General features: G+C 43.3%; 1 protein-coding gene across 1 annotated transcript in view; it reads left to right on the top strand.

Annotated features, from left to right (window-relative positions):
- Positions 1-19,045, top strand: part of LOC116379180 (uncharacterized) — a 59,039-nt gene extending 39,994 nt beyond the window's left edge. The window contains exons 2-5 of the mRNA XM_031841123.1: positions 1,844-1,948; positions 6,160-6,296; positions 9,265-9,389; positions 11,767-19,045. Of these exons, the coding sequence (XP_031696983.1) occupies positions 1,844-1,948; positions 6,160-6,296; positions 9,265-9,389; positions 11,767-15,959 (4,560 nt within the window). The 3' untranslated portion in view covers positions 15,960-19,045. The remainder of the gene's footprint in view (positions 1-1,843; positions 1,949-6,159; positions 6,297-9,264; positions 9,390-11,766) is intronic.
- Positions 19,046-19,432: the final 387 nt, after the last annotated feature.

The following is a 19,432-nucleotide window of genomic DNA, read 5'->3' as shown; positions in this document are numbered from 1 at the left end:
ACACACACACACACACACACACACACACACACACACACACACACACTCCATATGACAGGTAACAAATTAAAAGCTTGAGAATGATGAATATGTATTCCCCATAAATGCATTTTACAACCGATACCGGCTCCGACTGTAACTCACCACTCCCACATATACACTATGGTATTATATACACACCCACACAAACACACGTACACACTTCTGTTTTCATTTCGCTTTTACGACCAACTTAAAAGAGTCTGAAGTCATGGTTCAAATTTACACAACAGCAAAGGAAGTGATGAATGGATCAAACAGATTATTCATCCGCTGCTAGCGTTAGCATCTCATTCAGTGTAGGTTTAATAGTACAGGCTGCTCTCAGCCACCGTTAGTAGTAAAACCTGTGAGAAATAATGTGCCGTAATTCGTAGATTTCCCGCTAATTTATTTTGTACGTTAGCCATGATATCATGAACGAGGAAGTATAAAGACCTCAAAAACACCCACAGGGTGTGAGGGGAGAGGAGTTGGATGGGTCCAACCAACGGAGATCTTTCAGCCAGGAGACCGCTGTTCGTTCTCCACGTTTCACACGAGGAGAACTTTAAAATAAGACGTTAACGAATTATGATTTATTCGTCATGTAACCTAATAAAGTTGTTTTGTTGTCAAAACCTAACTAAGTTGTTTCCTGTGAAGATGGTAATTTATTTTGAAAAGACCGTATGCAACCAGCAGAAATTGACATGTGTTGCTGGTTTTCGTAAAAAATGAGGAGTAACCAGGCGGCATCCTCCGGGTCTTAAAACGTGCATTCTCTCTAGTGACCAGCAGGGGGCGACTCCTCTGGTTGTGTAGAAGTCTATGAGAAAATGACTCTACTTCTCTCTTGATTTATTACCTCAGTAAACATTGTAAACATGAGTTTATGGTCTCAATCTCTAGTTTCAAGTCTTCTTCAATACAGCATGATGTTCATTTAGTGCATTATGGTCCATTTAGAGTCAAACAGACCATAAAGCAGGGTATGCTTTAGGGCGGGGCTACGCTTTGATTGACAGGTCGCTAATTAAGCCGTATACAGCATCTCTACGTCACTCCTCCGTCCAAATATGGTCACTTCTGTTCTCTGGTTGCAAAATAAGCCAAGATGGCGACGGACAAACGGAATGGCCAAACTCGAGGCTTCAAAACAGCAGTGATGTAAACCTATGAGTGATGTCACAATGACTACTATACAGTCTATTGGGGTAACTTTTCGTAAGATATACAAACCTTTGTATTAGGATTTGTTGCCAGGTTAAAATAAAACAAAGAAAGCCTGGTTCATGTCAAGCACATCCACTGTGTTCTAGTGTTTCCTCACAGTGTGAGGCTGCACTATTGAAAAATGACAATCACGATTATTCGGATCAATATTGAGATCACGAATATTTATCATGAGTGTTCATTGATTTTATGGGTAAAATATGGAGGGCAGTGTTTAGCGAACAGTCAGCAGAAGAGTTGCACCTTGAATCCTCAGAGCTAAATGGTTTAAGTTAAATAAGAGAAAAGTGGATGATTGGCAAAGCAACTTCTCTGTAGTTCCACCTCTTTGTTCGTTCTTTTATACTTAATCATTGATTTCTTACCTTTTAGAAGCAGAAAAAACCTCTGTCTGCTTAAGGACATAAGATCTTGGATAAAACAAATCTGCTTCTTTAAAAAAAATTCAGGTTGAAAATGATGAAGCCATACATCTTGTTAATGGTACAATGATTCTGAAGATCACCACAAAGACACTCAATACACGGAGTGAGATTTCCTATTTAACGTCTTCCTCTTCCTTTCTTCTTCTCTCTCTCTGTGTGTATAGGAGGAAGGGGACTCCAGCTTCTACTGCGAGCTTTGCGATAAGCAGTACGTGAGACACCAACAGTACGACAACCACATCAACTCCCACGACCACCACCACAAGCAGGTGAGTCATGCCGCCTTAACAAGGCACCCAGAGGTCTGGTTTATCCCCCACGCGGCACCTTAAACCCTCCCGACCAAGGTCACGGATTCATTACATCCCTGAGCCTCCACGAGCACTCTGCTCCAGTTTCTGTTACACACACACTGCGGTCGACGAAATCACGCAAACACGGAACAATATCGGCTCTTATGACCGGTTTGGCTGCAAACTTTCTACCGATTGATTTTATGTCGCGTAAAGCTTTTAGATTCAGTGCGACTTGATTTCCTTAATGTCGATAAATCCGCTGAGAAAATAAAGACGCTCCTTATAACCGCAGAACTAATACAGCAAGCTTTAAAAGTTGCCAAAATGTAAACAGATATTAGCTTAAGAAACAGGGCTCAAGTTGTAGCCCAAAGCCAACAAACTGAATCCATATCACCGTTACACTTCCTGTTTACATCCCCCAAAACTTAAGCTATGATTATCTACCAAATACAAGTAAGACACATAGTTATATAACATGGTAACTAACTATCCCTTCTACATCTTTAGGTATATTGTTACAATTATATATTGATTTTTAAAATCGTAAATAAAAGAGGTTTATATAAACAATCTATGTTTTATGAATGTCTCGCTCAATATCTTGTAAAAATAAAAGGTCTGGAAGCACGTTACTAGCTCGGTAATAACATGCTAAAATTGGGTAATAGTTTGATGATAAAGAGGTAATAATATACATTAGAAGGTAATAGGTAGTTCATTCATGGTTATTACACAAAAACAAGTGTTTCCAGGGAACAAGTCTCAGCATTAAACAAATCGTTTGTACAGAATTACCTTGAAGTAAAACAGAATGTTTGGAACATATAGGGGATGAATTTCAGCATTGTAACATGGTAATTACCAATTTTGACTTCCAAGAATTGTCATGTGATTTTGGAAGTTATTACACCGATAGTAGCCTTTAATATTGTGAAAACATCAACCTAGATTACCTCAATACTATCAGGTTATTACTTCATTAATGTCACCGTACTGTATTACCATTTATTGACCCAAATATTGAACTAATACAACTATTATATTGTTAGCAGGCTACCATGGTGTCCCCAAAATGTTACCATACTATTACTAAATAGTTTTTCATCATTGCTATCTTAAAATGTGTTGTTCTGGGCCCCTTGTTACCCTGTCAAATACACTTCAGTCTAACATGATATACCCATTGTTAATACCAAGCTATAACCTTGTCATTACTTTGGTAGTTACATAGTAATTATAACCTCTTGTCAAACTATTACCCCACTATTACTGTGTTATTACTGAGCTGTAATGTTTAAGTGCTACCAAAGATCATTATGAACATTTCTCTCCCTCTGCCTTTGAGCTTGAGGGAACTATTTCCAGAACGTGTAGCTTTAATTGAATCCTAGAATAAGTTAATCTTTTATTCTCTTCCGAAAAAAAAAATCAATACAAAAAATATGAATATGGTTATCTAGGGCATCCCTCTGGGTTAAAATCAATAGTACATGTTGGCTGATTACATTATAACACACATGTTATCAATAATGCACCAGGCCTACAAAGTAGAAAAGAGTTGTCATGATTTTGTGATATTTCTTCTCTCGTCATTTGTATGTTTTCAGTGTGACGTGAACACAGTTTTTCTTTCCTCCATGGTGGGATGTGGAGGAAGAACTTGCAGCTGTTTGGGTGTTTACAAAATTATAGGTGCTGGGAGAAATGTATTTGCTGCAATTACCATTTGTTCACTCGCGAGCGATGAAAGAGGCATAAGATTTTTCACAGTTAGCTGCGTGTCAGAGTTATTAGGTTTACTTGAGGATGCAGAGCATTTTGGGCATATTGTTCGAGACTGCAACACTTGCAGGAAATGGATTTTCTAGCAGTAATATTCTCCAGCCTGCACACACACACACACACACACACACACACACACACACACACACACACAGAGCTAAGCTGCCCGTCTTTCGGTCACGGCCTTCTTTTGGAAATGAAGTGGTTTGCAGAGAGGCTACGTCACAGGCACTTCCTGTGCTGCTGGAGACTGAGAAAAAGAAAGAAACAGCTGGATTATCCTACATTATTTTTGCTTAAAGAGGCTGTGTGCTTTTCTAATTGAATATTTAATTTAAACAGTGAGATCTGCAGCAGGAAAGTGACACATTGTTGTGTTAGTTCAGTGTTCAAGTTCACTCTGAATCTGAAACAAGGACTCTGAGGTTAAAGAAGACCGTTTATATCCACTTATGATGAACTGTGAAGGAAGTCGTCGTTCATTCTAAATTCAAGTCTCACCGTCCTTAAACTAAAAGGACTGTTCTATGTAAGAGCCGACGATATGGCAAAAATATCATAACACACGTTTTCTAAGGCAGGATCCACAATCTCATCTCATTCATGTTGGTTTTTTTGTACTATTTTGCAAGTTACTGAAGCGTGCAACCAAACTAATGTCCTTATTTACACCACACCAAATCACATTATCACACTTTAAAATACAAATATTCATCAGTTACTTTTTTCGAAAATGCACACGAACGACATGAATTAGATCCAACCCACAACATTAGTTAAAAAAAGAAAATACATCACTTTCAAGCTGGTTTGTGTGTCTCTCTCAATATTTCCTTTCTCCAAAACAGCGGTGAAGAACAGCAGTAAAGTAAAAGCCGGGAGTTGAGTTTTCACTAAAGCTAAACTATGAGTGATGTGTTAACTGCAGGCCAGATGAATGTGATAAATGAGTGGAATCGGTGCTGTGAATAGACACAGTCGTACGTAAAGGTTGCGCGTAATGACAACCGTTGGTTCTTTTCATCGATGGGTCTGATGAGCGGTGAAGCAGGTATCAATATGCTAATAACATAGACAGATCGTTAAAGGTGTTTCATCATCTATTTTCGGCTATAACTTCCGCAAAGATTATTAAAAACTGCTTTATAGTCCTGACAAATCATCAGACCTAAAATAAAAATACATTTTCCCTGATTCCATTCCATTTTGTCAAATGTGGTGAAAACCTGTATTTTCAGCTGTATAATGATCAGCAATTAGACTCAACACTACCTTCCACATTGTTTTGCACAATCAATCATAGTTAATTGCTAAGTTCAGCACACAATGATATAATAATCTTAAACTTCTCACTTGACACTTGGAAATTCATTCCTTTTTGGCTCAATCAAGTACTGAAACTTTAAAGTAGAGAAAGTTAGATAAATAGTTTACTTTGTTTTCACTTATTTAAGTAAAATAACATGTCATTTTTAGATTATTGTTCTTGTATGATTGCAAGATTTAACATTTTTAATTTGAATTGAACATCAAAGTTTGTCTTTTTCTGTTTGACGAAAAACACATTTTGTAGAAAACCATGCTTATATTGTTCAAAGTGAGGTATTTATGTGGTATTAATACTCAGGTAGTAACTCACTAATTATATCAGTGTTAGTTTAGCAAAAAACAATTACCTGCTAAACTTTCCACTGGTGGTGTTGAATCAGATAGTTTAGGGTTTTTAAGATTCTCTTGTTTCTGCGTTGGATTCCAGTCTGTTAGTAAAGTTTTCTTGTCATTTCCCCGTCCGCCCCTCACACTGTATGTACACCTTCTAAGAAATGCTGAAGCTACACTGCAAGCTTTAAAAAAAACTAAAAGAAAATGCTTCATGTGTCTGTCTGTGTGTTTTATCTCTCTGTCTATTTCGGTCTGTTTATCTATTTGTCGGTTTCTCTGCTCGCCTCGCTGTCTGTCTGTCTGTTGTCATCTGTCTGTCTGTGATATGAACCCACCGGTATATTATTATTATTATTATATGTGACACACACACACACACAGTATCAGTATCTCCGGCTTGCAGACAGCTTGCAGACAGAGCTCAGTAAGTGAATTAAGCTGGTCTGGACTGTAGTAAAGCTGACACTGGCTGACTTAGTAAGCACACGTACACATAACTGACACACACACACATACACACACAGACACACACACATTGTTGTACTTTCACACAGAGCAGATAAAGAATTGCATGGACAGACAAACACACACACACAAACTAAATGTTCCATGATCAACGTATTTTTGACAATTTTACTTCTTAATCCTTCCTGTTGGAATAAAAACTGCCACCACTATTTCCACTACCACTACTACTCATGTTAATAGTATAATATATCCATGTGCTTGTCCTCCAGCGCCTCAAGGAGCTGAAGCAGAGGGAGTTTTACAGAGCGCTGGCCTGCAGGACGCAGAGGAGACGCAGGGAGGAGAGGAGGGAGGAGAGAGCGCTGAGGAGGCTCCGCAAGCATGAGGAGAGGAGGACGGGAGAGTGGTGAGTGACGTGCATTAAGTCAGGATAATGTGGAATATGAGGACAAATAATTCTACGTTAACTTTCTTTCCTCGATGACCTTTCATTGATTTAGACTCAGTATCTCAGGAACCTTTTTATGTCAACATTTAGCGTCGTTAGTGTTTCAGCATCTTGTTTTCTTTCTTGTTTAGTTTTATGGCCCTTAACTTCCATGGTGTATTATCACTCTCTCTAAACCCGTTTCCAGCAGCAGTTGTTTTTCAGCATTTAAAAGCTGCCGAGCTCAGCACCAAAAACAACTAACAAACACATTTAGGAACCAGCTAGTTAAGATAGCGGAGCATGAAGAGTCAGATATTTTACTCAGGAGTCGGTTGAGACCAAAGAAAAGCTAAAATACAAGTTAAGGATCTCATTACAGTCATCCTCACGATAAATTAGCTTCTCGTACCACGACTAAGTGTTGCTGTAGTTTTGACCTTTTCAGACGCATTCATGCATGAAAGTAGGTGCAGTTGTGCCGGAGATCTCTTTTCCTCAGCAGACATTTTGTCATGTAAGAACCGTACGGGTTGATAACGTTAATGTCGTCTCTGTTGAGAAAATAAGTCGACATTCACAACACCAAGGGTGCTTTTTCATTATGCTAACTTATCCCCCCCCCCTCATCATTATGGAGAATCTTCCAATCCCTTGAATGCACCTCGAGGAGCTGCAGGAGGAGCTTAGAGCGAGAAAACAGAGGTGTTTAAAGGCTTTACCTCCACATCTGGCACACGGTTTGAAGCGACTTATGCCGGTTAAGATAGACGCTATATGCATTTCTCATTTAGCAGCTTAAGCTCGTCCGCGGAAAAGCACCCCAGGGACCTGAAACTCAAGCAGCTAAATGGAATTCGGCCATATTTAATTTGACTATTTATATCTGTGTTTTTCCTGTCGTGACATGTCAAAAGTCCTATTGATTTAGAGCATAACATACTTAATTAAGTCAGTGCATTATGATCTTTTACTCTTGTGTTTGCTTTCCAGCTGTATGTTCTTGCTACTGAAAGATCAACTCTCTGTGTGTTCACGGAACATTTTCAAGAGCGCTGTTCTGTCTTAAAAAAAATAATAAAAATAAAACACCTGTAAGGCAAATGATAAACAAACACAGAGGTTTGGAAACAGAAGATTTTGGCTGCCTTCTTGCTGGAAACACGATGTAATGAAAGTTCATCTGGAGAGCTACCAAACAGAGAATTTAGCTTTTTTCTCAAAAAAACATACACAAGCGAGAGCACATGAACGCAAAATTTGAGAGTCGGAGCTGCGAGGCACAACCTGAAGACGCCCACGCAGAGAAGAACAAAATAAATAGAAAGAACGTAGGTCTCCGCCAGAAAATAGTCCCTGCAGACGGGATCAAAAAACATCCAGGACTTTTAAATCCAACGCATGAAAGTTAGAATCTTAATGTACTTGTTGACCGTCGAGCCAAATGTGGGCCTACGTGTGTTTGAAAACGCTTCATGTGCTGACTGATACGAGTAAAAATAAATCACGGGAGGAGAAGAAGAAGAGATCACTAACTAGCTCCCTGGTTACAACAGGCGTTGGCACAGCAACAAATAAAATGCATCTTGGCTCTGCTTGACGGGGATAATCAGCGTTAGTGTTTCTGACCAATCACGCTGTCCCAAAGCCCACCAGCACAGAGAGAGTATCGGCTGTCACTGCAGATGTGCAACAATGCAGTATGGCTGCTGGCACAAAGGGAGAGAGGGAGAGAGAGAGAGAGAGAGAAGGAGAGAGAGAGAAGCGTGGCCAAATTGATTTTCAGCTGGATTTCAGCTCTGCTCTTCCTCTCCTCCTCGCCTGTCTCCTTGTTTCCTTGTTGACTTCCTTACCTCTACTCTCCTTTTCATTGGTTACTTTTCTCTCCCCTTCCCTCCTTTCATCCTCTCCTTGTTATTCTGTCCTTTCCTTCCCTCCTCCCGTTCATCCTTTTCTCTCCTCCTTTCTATTCATTCTTTGTTGCTTTCCTCCTCCCTGAACCTCTCCTGTTTGTCCGCTTTCATCTGTTACTCTCCTCCTTTCCTTTCCTTTCTCCTCTTTCGTCCTTCACTTTTGTCCTCTGCTCTTCATTTCTTTCCTTTCGTCTCCTTTTCATTTGTTACTGTTTGTCCTCTCATCTCCTTTCCACTTATCCTTTTCTCCCATCTTCCTTTCCTCTAAATCTCCTAATCATTTGTCTCCTAACTCCTCATTTCCTCTTGTCCTTTTTTCCTTTCCTGTTCTCATTCTCTTTCCTCCTTTCCTCCACTTTTCATTCGTTCCTGTTCACCCTCTCCTCTTCTCCTTCATTCCTTTCCACTTGTCCTTTTCTCACTTCTCATTCTCTTCCTTCCTCTTCCTTCCATTTGTTTCCTCTCCCAATTTGTTTCATTTACTCACAATCCTCTCCTCTATCTCCCTTTCCTTTTATCGTTTCCTCTCATTTCTTTCCTCCTCTCTTCTCTTTTTCATTTGTTGCCTTTCATCCTCCTCTTCCACTTTATTCCTTCACTCACCCTTTAATCCTCTCCTCTCCGCATCACTTGTCCTCTCGTTTCCTCCTCTCCTCAACATCTTTTCCATCCTCCTTTCCTTTGTATTTGTTTCCTTTTATCTTCACTTTCCTCTTGTCCTTTTAATTCATTTGTTTCCTCTCCCCTTTATTTATTTACTCTCAATTATCTCCTCTACTCCCCTTTTCTTTATCGTTTCCTCTCATTTCTTTTCTCCTCACTTCTCTTTTCCATTAATTTCCTTTTCTCTTTCCTTTCATCCTCCCTTCTCCTCTTTATTCCTCTGTCCTCAAAATCCTTTTTCCTTTCCTTTTTATTTGTCCCCTTTCCTCTCGTCCTCCTCTCCTCTTTACTGTCATCCTCTCTTCATCTTTTCATTTCTTTTCTTTTAACCTTTCCTCTCCTTTAATCCTTTCCTCCTGCCCTCTCCTCAGTGCCCCAGGTTCTGGTCCCATGTTCCGGTCCACCACAGTGGCGGTCGAACCAGCAAACCAGACCGGACCGGAATTTGTGCAAAACTGGGGCGACGTCCATAATAGCAGCGCCTCACTGGGAACAAGTAAGAACTCTTATTGGCATAAAAGGCATGTAGTCGACTGCTTAAATAGTTTATGAGTATGTGTTTGGTTTTGGTGATGGAGACATCGCTCTTGATATTGAGGAATTATACAGAGTGTGATCTCGACATATCTTTATCGACAGCAGCCTTTAGAAAGGAAATGAACTGCTCTGAAATGTAAAATGCACACAGATGAGAAGTGTCGGCTGAGGAGACGAAGTGCTGAACAACATAACAAGTGGAAGAATTACTACAATGAAACATCGCTCCAGGGGCTCGGACACTCGGGAACTTTGTCACAAAAAATTCCTGTCGTTGACCAATTGCAAACCGTCTCAACAGTGCTGACCTTTAAGTGGATATAGAGTTAGAGAATAAAGGAAGTCATTGTATTAGTTGAGTCACACAACCCCAAATTATGTAACATTAGCTCTGCTGGAGTGTAAACTGTTCCACAAAAGAGATGCAGCCAATCATGAGACAAGAGTGGATGTGACAAACACATTCCTTTGAATTTAAGAGGGGACTTCTGGTTGTGCGTTAAAAGGTTTTGGATGTAACTACAGATTAGTAGGCTCTAGGCTAATGGCTGTGGTGGTATAAAGACTTCCTTTACTTTGCATTAACTAAAATCAACCTAAACTGTTATTACCCAGCTAGTGACCAATGGTTCAAGATCCGGCTACAACCGAAGAGTGAAGCTAATGCAGAAGTGTCTTAAAGCTGCATTCTCTCTACTGACCAGCAGGGGGCGACTCCTCTGGTTGTATAGAAGTCTATGAGAAAATGACTCTACTTCTCTCTTGATTTATGACCTCAGTAAACATTGTAAACATGAGTTTATGGTCTCAATCTCTAGTTTCAAGTCTTCTTCAATACAGCATGATGTTCATTTAGTACATTATGGTCCATTTAGAGTCAAACAGACCATAAAGCAGGGTATGATTTAGGGCGGGGCTATACAGTGATTGCTGCCTCTACCAGAGCCATATGCGGCATCTCTACATCACTCCTCCAGAGTTTAAATACTGTAACTTCCGTTCACTGGTAGTGGTCTTGGCAAAAAGCAGAGATGCCGACAGCCAAAACGCCGAACGGCTTCAAAAAGAGGCAGTCCACAAACAAATGGGTGACGTCACGACGACTTTGTCCGCATCTAACAAAACAATCTATGTTAACTTCCTCAGACGATTCACATTTACTGCTGCAGAGCTCAAAAAGCACATCACTTTAACAGGTTCACCTTCTTTATTTCGTGATAAATTACTTTTCCAACTAACTTTATGCAAAAGAAAACTGCACCCAAGTACAACTAATGCAGTCAGTGTTAACCATTCATCAATGGTGGTGAAGTTATTAGAAAACACCTCTCAGTGTAGCATAAATCTATTCAACAGCACCACAAAATACAGCCTTCAAAATGACCATGAAGTTGAATTAACAACACCTCTCGAAAACACTGAAGAATGAGATTGGAGCAATATTTTCCAGTTAAATGTGTCATTCAGTCTGAATTTGTTCTGATTCAGGAGGTGATATCATCTCCCCGCAGTCCATTTCGAGTGGATTTTAGAGTGCGAGATTCATTTTTTTGTAATAAAGAAAGCATGAACATCAAATTTGGCAGCAGCATTCCTGTGGCTTCAAAGAAACAATCAATTGTCACCCTGTCTTTTCAGAAAACACATCGGTTGCATATTCAGTAAAGTTTTCTTTTGTCATTTTAAAGTTAAAACCGACCGAAAAGTTCGACAACTGCATTTAAAGTCGACCCTCTCGGAGTGCTAAATGTGAAAATACATTTAGTATCGGAGGAGTAATAATTCATTCGGCAGCTTCCCTTCTGAAATGTCTCGAATGTTTAACAAAAGAGGTTTCTGGTGTGAGTGGAAGGCACATTATGGATTACTTTTAAAGCCACGAGTCATCTCAAAACCTTCATGCAAGAAATAATTTGCCTGAATCATGTGCCACACTGATGTATGGACAGCATGTTGTTCTCCAAAGTGGGTATAAACAAATGGAAATTACATGTTGGAACAAAACCCTTCATCTAATCCCCTCCCCCCATTTCTAAGTGAGCCACACATTCATCTCTGTGCTTATGTTTTTCTTTAAGTCCATCCTACACCCATTTATCACATTCTGATGTGTTAAAGCAACAAAAGAAGTACCGCTGAGGAGCCAGAGCGCTGAATAAATGCATAAGGAGCTTACTGTATGGGAAGGCTTCATAATGAATGCTATTCTTCTACATGTATCCCTTCCTACTCCTTTCTTTAGAGTCAGGTTAGGCAGATAATCCTGTTATGTTTTGCATGTAAATGTAACCACTGTCAGCTGTTCCAATCCTTTCCGCTCTCCCCTCCATGTACAGAGCCTCAAACCCCGCTGAGCCAGCCCTTCCTTCCCCTCGACCCGGCACTGGAAACCAGACTCCTGGGCGACACACCGTGGGCGTTCGACCCGATGGACTCCAACGGCGCGACGACTCCTGCTGCTGAACCCCGCGTCCTCAACGAGACTCAAATGGACTACAATGACCTGACCGCCAACAACACAATTTCAACGAAAAACAGCCACTTTAACAAGATCCCATGGGCTCATAATTATTCAAGCCACGCCATTACTCCCGATAACACAACTACCACGAACACCGCCACTAATGCCTCCATTTTAAACAAAACCACCGCCCCCGACATCAGCATCAACAGAGCGGCGTGTGGACCAAACGTCCAGTCCATGCGTAGCAGAGTCCGCCCCGTGTCCTTCTCGCTGCCCAAAAGGAGCTGTGTCCTCCTCCACCAATCGGCCGCTGTCTTCATCCAAGCCGGGCGGGGCTCCGGTTTGTCAGGGAAGCAAGACGGTGCGACGGCGCAGGAAAGAGTCAAAGACCTGGGAGAGAAAGTGGCGGATCAGCAGCTCAGATCTCCAGTATCTGCAGACGTGGATGTTGCAGGTGCGGGTCACTTGGACACTGGAAACCAGTGCAGTGTGGACCTTAAAACTGCAATCCAGCACTCTGAGGCTGGAGCCAATATGTCTACTGAGAGGGGAACTGGAGGACTCTCTGGGACTGGAGCCCGGGTTTCTTTATGTAATCGCAATGTGATCAGAATTGAGGGCTCTGTGATCAGTGGGAATGGAGCCCAGCTTTCCTTATGTAATGACAATGGGACTGGAGCCCAAGTCGGCAGTGAAAGTGGGACTGGAGCTCATCTTTATTTAAACAGTGGGACACTGGGACAGATTTCTGACAGTGTAAGCACAGTTGTGGCTAAAGATTCAGTACGCAGAGACAATGAGGCTGACACCCATGACGATGAGATAACCCCTACTCCAGAATCAAAATATCTGCTTTGTCCCACTACAAATCAGCCTGAAAAAACAACTGGTGTTTTAAATGAGACCAAAGAGTCTTTAATCCAAACACATCCCAAAGAATCAAACTCTTGTCCGTCAAACGCGCCTAAAGAATCAACTTCTTTGCCTCCGAATCGTCCCAAAGAGCCGTTTTGTCGCGTCCTGAGCCGAGATGGCAGCCGGGTTCTTCTCTGGCCCTCGGAGATGGTCAGCTACACCAAGACATCGCCCTCCATCTCCTTCAGCATCAACCCTCTGCTGTACGACTTCAGAGCGCATAACAGGGCCAAGGAAGGGGGCGAGGAAAAGAAAGGAGGGCTGGAGGAAGGGAGGGAGAGAATAAAGCGGTCTGTGATCAAACAACCCGGCTGCCAACAGAGGCAGGAAGTTATGGAGGGAGGAAGGGAGGTGAAGATAGATGAAAGGGAAGAAGAGGATGAAGGAGGACAGGCAGGAAATCCTATGGAACTTGTAGCCCATTGTAGCGGCGGCGACGCAGCTCCGGACCGCTGCGGTTGCCGTGATGAAAGCGCTTTAAAATTCGTTCCCGTCTCAGCAGAATGCCACCTCGCACCGACGCCGGGCCTTCAGAAACCAGGCAGGAGGAGGAGGAGGAAGAGGAGGGGAGGGGTGAGGAGAGGAATGAGGAAGAGGGGGAGGAGGAAAAGAGGAGAAGAGACAGACAGGAAAGACACTGGAAGGAGGATAATAGGTACTGAGAATCAGATGTTTGAAGGGAGAGGAGACGAGAGGTTGAGGAGAGAGGGCGCCGAAAAAGAGGAGAGGAGGGAAAAGGCGCTATTAAGTAATCTCGCAGCGCATCGGCTGGTGGGAGGGAGAGAAAAGAGGATGAGGGGGGAAGAGAGGGGGATAAGAGGGGATCAGGCGGAGCGAGAGAGGGCAGGTCGAAATGACGAGAAGAGAGGAGAGCTATTAAGTAATCTTCCTGTGAATCGGTGTAATCGGTGTAACCAGCTGTGTCTGCAGGTGAACAGGGAGGCCAGACAGCATCAATCCCAGCAATCAGCCTCCGGGTGGGGCCGGGGGCTCAGAAAGCTCCTCTGTAGGGGTGCAGCATGCAACTCAGTGATTAGCCCCGTCCCCGGGTCTGTTACAGAGCCGGGGACAGCCCCATGCTGTCCCGCAATTACGCCCGACCCTGCTCAGAATGATGGAGAGACGGGGGAGATGCACAAAAATACACAAGCGGGGAAGCAGGAAGGGCAGAGAGACGAGGGGCAGAGATATCCGAGGAAGACGGAGATAAGAGCTGTTCAGGAAAACGCGTGTAACCTGGTGATTAGCGGCGATTCTTTTCCCCGCCGTGAGGCGCAAATTCATCTTGTTCCCGCACCGCGCGGGGAAACAGCGTGCGATCCGGCGATTAGCCTCATCCCCGCTCCCTTCAGAGGAACAGCGTGTGGTCAAAGACAAACAATACCTGCAGGACACGGACGTGCCGCCTCGGGCTCGACCCCACGCTGCTCCGCACGACAGGCAGAAGCACAACCGAGAATCGGATCAGCCCGCTCCGACACAACCCTCGCTGGCCATGCGATTACAAAGGAGGTGGTGTCGGAGGGAGCAGCAGCCGCCAACAAGAGGAAGACGGACTCGTTCGAGGCCGGGGAAACACCGAGGAAGAAACGGAAGAGGGGAAGGAGACAAACGAGGAGAGTCGCTTGTGCTTTGAGGCAGGAGGGAGCTTGTGTTGGGTTGACCCCTGACCTCGGCGTAGACGAGGTCCTCAAAAAACCCAAAGCCAACAAGACTGGGACACTTCTGGACAGCTGCATGTGCAGTCCAGAGGAAAACACTGACTGCCATTTTCTTTGCAGGACAAAACTCAGTCTGTGTCATAAAACGAATAATAACAGTGAGGGAACATTTAGCTGTAATGCCACTGACAAACCGAATAACTACTGCGGCCGCCATGACGGCAACAGCAATGCCTCCGTAAGCGAGGGAAAGAGGAAGTGCTGGACTGAGAAACCTTTCAGCGACTCTCACACCTGTAACCACGATCAGTGTGAGGAAAAGTGCAACAGGGACGAAAAACACGAGGACTCTACTCGTGACAATCACAAACTGAGCCGCAGCGTGACGGACAAAGACGAGGACCGTCCTGCCGATCACCTGGACAAACTCGACTCAGCCGACAAGAGTGACGGACCTACCTGCGACACCGTGAACACACCCGTGGACTTGTTTACCTGTAGCACCGCTGATGATGTGCATGCTGACCACTGTCAATGTGAAAACAGGCAGCCGCAGAGCGAAAGCACGTCCGCTCACAAAGATCAAACGGGTGATCTTTGTGTGCAAACTGCAGCTCAGAGCTCCGAGTGTAGCGACCGTAGAACCGATGACACACGTCACAAGTGTGATCATAACCAAGCGAATATCAAAAGTAAGGTCAGTGAGGAGGGTGAAACCAAACCGCAGCGTCACATTCGGCACAAAAGCAACCACTCTGATTCAATTGATTCCAAAAGCTGCAGCGGTATTGATCAGGGACATGGAGACGGCTGTGATGATATTGACGGTGGTCAGCGTGATTGTCTTAACAGTAATCATGTCGCTGATTGCAATCGCTGTGCAGATGTTGTTGTTGTTGATGGAAACGGAGCCGGTGTCGCACTCGTGAGCGCACTTGTGGAGCGGGGGGATGCCGAGAGGGAGAGGAGGGAGGAGGAGGAGAGGCAGGCGGAGAGGAAGAAGCTCAAGGAGAAGCGGGCAGAGTGGGAAAAGGAGTGGGTGAGGAGAAAGGAAAGGGAGGACATGGAGAGAAGGAAGGAGGTAGAGTTCGAACACCTCTACGCAGAGAAAAGGCCTTGTTTCCCCCGCGCCCTCCCCACGCAGTGCATCCCGCTCCACGCTCCCCTCCTCCTCCCACCTTCCTCCTCGTCCTCCTTCTCCTTCCGTCACACCATCATCCAGCACCTCTCCCTCCTCCCGCATCCGTCGCACCTCCCCATGCACTCATACCCACATCTCCTCCCCTCTTTCTCCCCTCTCACTCCTCCACCACCACCACCACCTCCTCCCCCTCTTCATCCCTCTTTTTACTCCTCCTCCCCCATCCCTTTCCTTGATGCCTCCGGTCCTTATCCCTTAGCGACGGCGTTCCATCCCATGCAGAGTCACCACCCGTCTCTGTATCCCCCGCCCCATCCTGCAGTCCTGCCCTTACAGGTGTTGTTCTAAAAATCATATTAAAAAGAGAAGCTAAGAAATAGACAAATTAAAGGTACATTCTCCCATTTTCTCAATGAACCAGTTGTCAGCTGGGTGAGAGCAGCTTGCATGCGTCATTACCTGCATACTCGAGGCCGGGATGAAATGCGAGGGTTAAGAATTAAGTAGAAAAACAAAAGGCGTTGTTTCTTAAAGCCAAACCTCATCACCCCGTCCAAACACTCAAAGCGCTGATTCACATGTGTGAAAAAAAAGATGGCTAATTATCTTCATCAGTTGCAATCCTGCTGGAAATGAGCCTCAGGTGTGCAGCCAGTGGAATCGTGGCGGGGATACACAGCTGGGCTCGTTTTCCCTCTGCAGAAAATCAGTCGACGCTCCTGGTTAGCATCTTTTAAACCAATGATTTGCTCCGTTTCAACGCACGTTGAAAAAAAACTGTGGTTTGAGACTTTTAAGGACAAATTCCGTCTGCAGATATCTTCAATCTGTGATAATAAATGCAGGATTTCTTTTCTTGTTGAGATTTACATTTTTCTCCCCTGAGAGTTTCTACTTCAGTTGGTGATTTTCCTACTTTTCCCCTGAGTGACTTTCTAGACAGATGTGAACTCCATGCTCTCAGCTGGAGGTTATTAAGAGCTGAACTCCTGCATGACACGTGAAGCTATAGGCTCTGTTTTGCTAGCCCCGGTCAGGAATAGAGGGTGTCGAAAAACAGTTAAAACAAGACCCTGGGGTTTCATGTCCAAAATGATTATTAAAAATGAATATATCTACTTCTAGTGCCTCATCATTTTAACAAAGAAAAAAACAATCATTTTGTCAACAAACATCTCTGAACAGCACATTCAACCGTATAGCTTAAATAAAGCTCAAACTACAGAATAGCCATTCTTCACAGTAACAAGGTGATTAAATCAAGTTGGTTCTTGGTGCACTGATGATGGACATCGCACTGTAAGGAAATCGAGAACCTGCTCACAGCTGGAAAAAAATGAAATGCTTCAGGAACAATTGAGAAAAATAACGAAAAATAAATCCTCGCTGGCATTTTAAAGTGGCAGTTTGATTGACGTCCAATGGGGCAACTCTTGTGTAATTTTCTGTTATTATAAAGTACATAAAAAGTAGAACATGCTGTATTAGTCTGTAGCATAAGAAATGGGGTGCAGCCTGTGTGTTTCTGCTGCATACAGGCCTACTGATGCTGTCATTGGTGTATAAATTGTCTCTCAGCCTCTTCTGAAGTGTATTTCTCCCTGTGTGAGAGCTGAACGTCGGAGCGAAATGTTAAGTTTGAAATAAAGCCTTTGCTCTTTGATTTTGAGGGACTGACTCCAGCGTCTGACCTTTACTCCTGACGTTTTAGACTGTTGATTTTCTGCGATCTCGCCCGATTTGCAGCCTGCACTAAAAATATCCCAAGCGTGGTGGATAACTTTACATTTAGTGACTCATGCAAGGAAACAAAAGGCCAAAATAAAACACACACAGAGAAAGAGAGAGTGATTCAGCATCACACCCGGCTTCAACAGGGCCGTGTCCCTGTGAGAGGCACACGCAGAGATGAGGAAGATGGGAGGATTTGATTGTCAGGTAATCACAAAACAAACATCCACCGGTTGTCGTTCATCGCTCGCTTTTGTTGCAGGTTGACAGGTGATTTAAATTTCTTTTTTCACACAGTGTCTCGCGACAAAATAACACAGAAGCAAATCTCGGTGCTTCAAGAATTCAGTCGCATTCTTTCATTCATATGCAGGAGGTTCAAAGCGTGTTCTCCTCGCGGCCCCTCAGGGTGGATTTCTTTTCCTTTTAAAAGCTAAGGTATTAGGACAAAAGCCACATGTGAGTAAGTGTGGATTCACCCTTCTTCTTTCTCCACATTCTCCTCTTCTGAGTCTCACTTTGTGTCATTGAGTGCAGCAGGATTACCTGGCAATTAACAAAACATCCAGAGAGCCTGCGTGACGCTCAAGACTTTCAGAGATGTGAATGCATGTAGTAACGACAAGGGGACTGCAGAGTAACTCCCACACTTATAACAAACACATTGTTATTCTCTCTCGCTCCTCTGAAGATGAACATCTGGCTGCGATGGCTTTGGGGCATAACTGGCTGCGCCTAACCATCTCAGCGACTACAGATTATTCCTGCGCAGGCAGCAATGACAAACAAACAAATGCAAATATGCATGAAAATTAAACGACAAGGAGCAGATTTTGTGGGCGGATCGCCTTCCTCGCTCTCACTCAGACTTTCAGGCGTGCACAAGTAAAACACGGTTGGTCGTATATTGATCCCAGCCGCCTGGACACACACGCCTGGATGTTTACAGCATCACAGTTTTCAGTTGCTTTCAGCTGTGGTGTTTATGAACAGGTAGCGACATGAAACCTATGACGTCTTCTACTCATAGCTCAGAGTGAAAGAAAGAAAATAAACACCAGAATCCTATTTAGCTGGTGTGACAGTGCTCACGCGGCAACTTGTTCTCTCCCCGTAGCTCCGTCCCACGAGGGGTTTGAAACCATACGTTCCCCATGAACGTCGTTTTTATTTATTATTGTGATATAACTGTAAATTAGAGAAGAAAAAAAAGCTGTTATTAGATGTATTTTTGTAGAGAGACCTCAGTTGAATGAGGCACAGTTTTTTGTATCATGATGCTATTTTAGCGACACACTCATTTGTCCTCCTGTTCAGCTGTTGTACAGAAGTTCTTTAAAGTCCTGATAATCAATGGATGGGTTTAGAAGATCTGCAGTTTCCAGTTTTGCCTAAGAAATGTCTTGAGATCCTGATAAATTAATATTTGGCTGCATTTTGTGGTGTAATTAAACAGAATTGTATCCACAGATATTATCCCTGCAAATATAAAAGATCTAGTAAATCCATCAAAACAAATTACTCTGAAAATGGAAATAAATTAGTAGACTTGATATCAGTCTTGTTGTCACTGTTTTGTTCTTTTACTGAGAAAAAAAACTGAAAATTACTTTCGTAAAAAAGTCAATTATCAGCAGACAAATGTGTGAATCACCACATACCTGTAACTTACCGTGTGTGTAAAATAAAGAGTTTGGAGCTCCTCCAGAGAATATTGTCATCACTTTTCAAACTGAAGACGAGAATCATTTACAAGATTACGTTTGAACACATCATGATAACGTTATAATTCACTTTCACCCAACACTAATGTTTACTGAAAAGAGCTTGAACGCATCATAATGTAACTCGATGCGACCTCCGTGCGTTAGCTGTTAGCTCCGTTATTTAGCCGAGCAGGACCGTGCTGCTGCCTATCGGCTGCTAACGCTAGCTAGCTCTCCTCCGGCTGGTTTCAACACAGATGTCTTCTTCACAATGTAGCATCATCACTAAAGGTTTCTATCGGGACGCCATAGCGCCATAGCGGTTCACTTGACATCCACATATCCTATTAGACTTTGTGTGAGATTGTCATAACTAGCAAATGA

Source organism: Anarrhichthys ocellatus, unplaced genomic scaffold, assembly GCF_004355925.1.
Source record: "Anarrhichthys ocellatus isolate YVR2014 unplaced genomic scaffold, GSC_Weel_1.0 scaffold3, whole genome shotgun sequence".
Classification (NCBI taxonomy): domain Eukaryota; kingdom Metazoa; phylum Chordata; class Actinopteri; order Perciformes; family Anarhichadidae; genus Anarrhichthys; species Anarrhichthys ocellatus.
The sequence above is the reverse complement of the archived record's forward strand: the minus strand, read 5'-3'. Positions and strand labels throughout refer to the sequence as shown.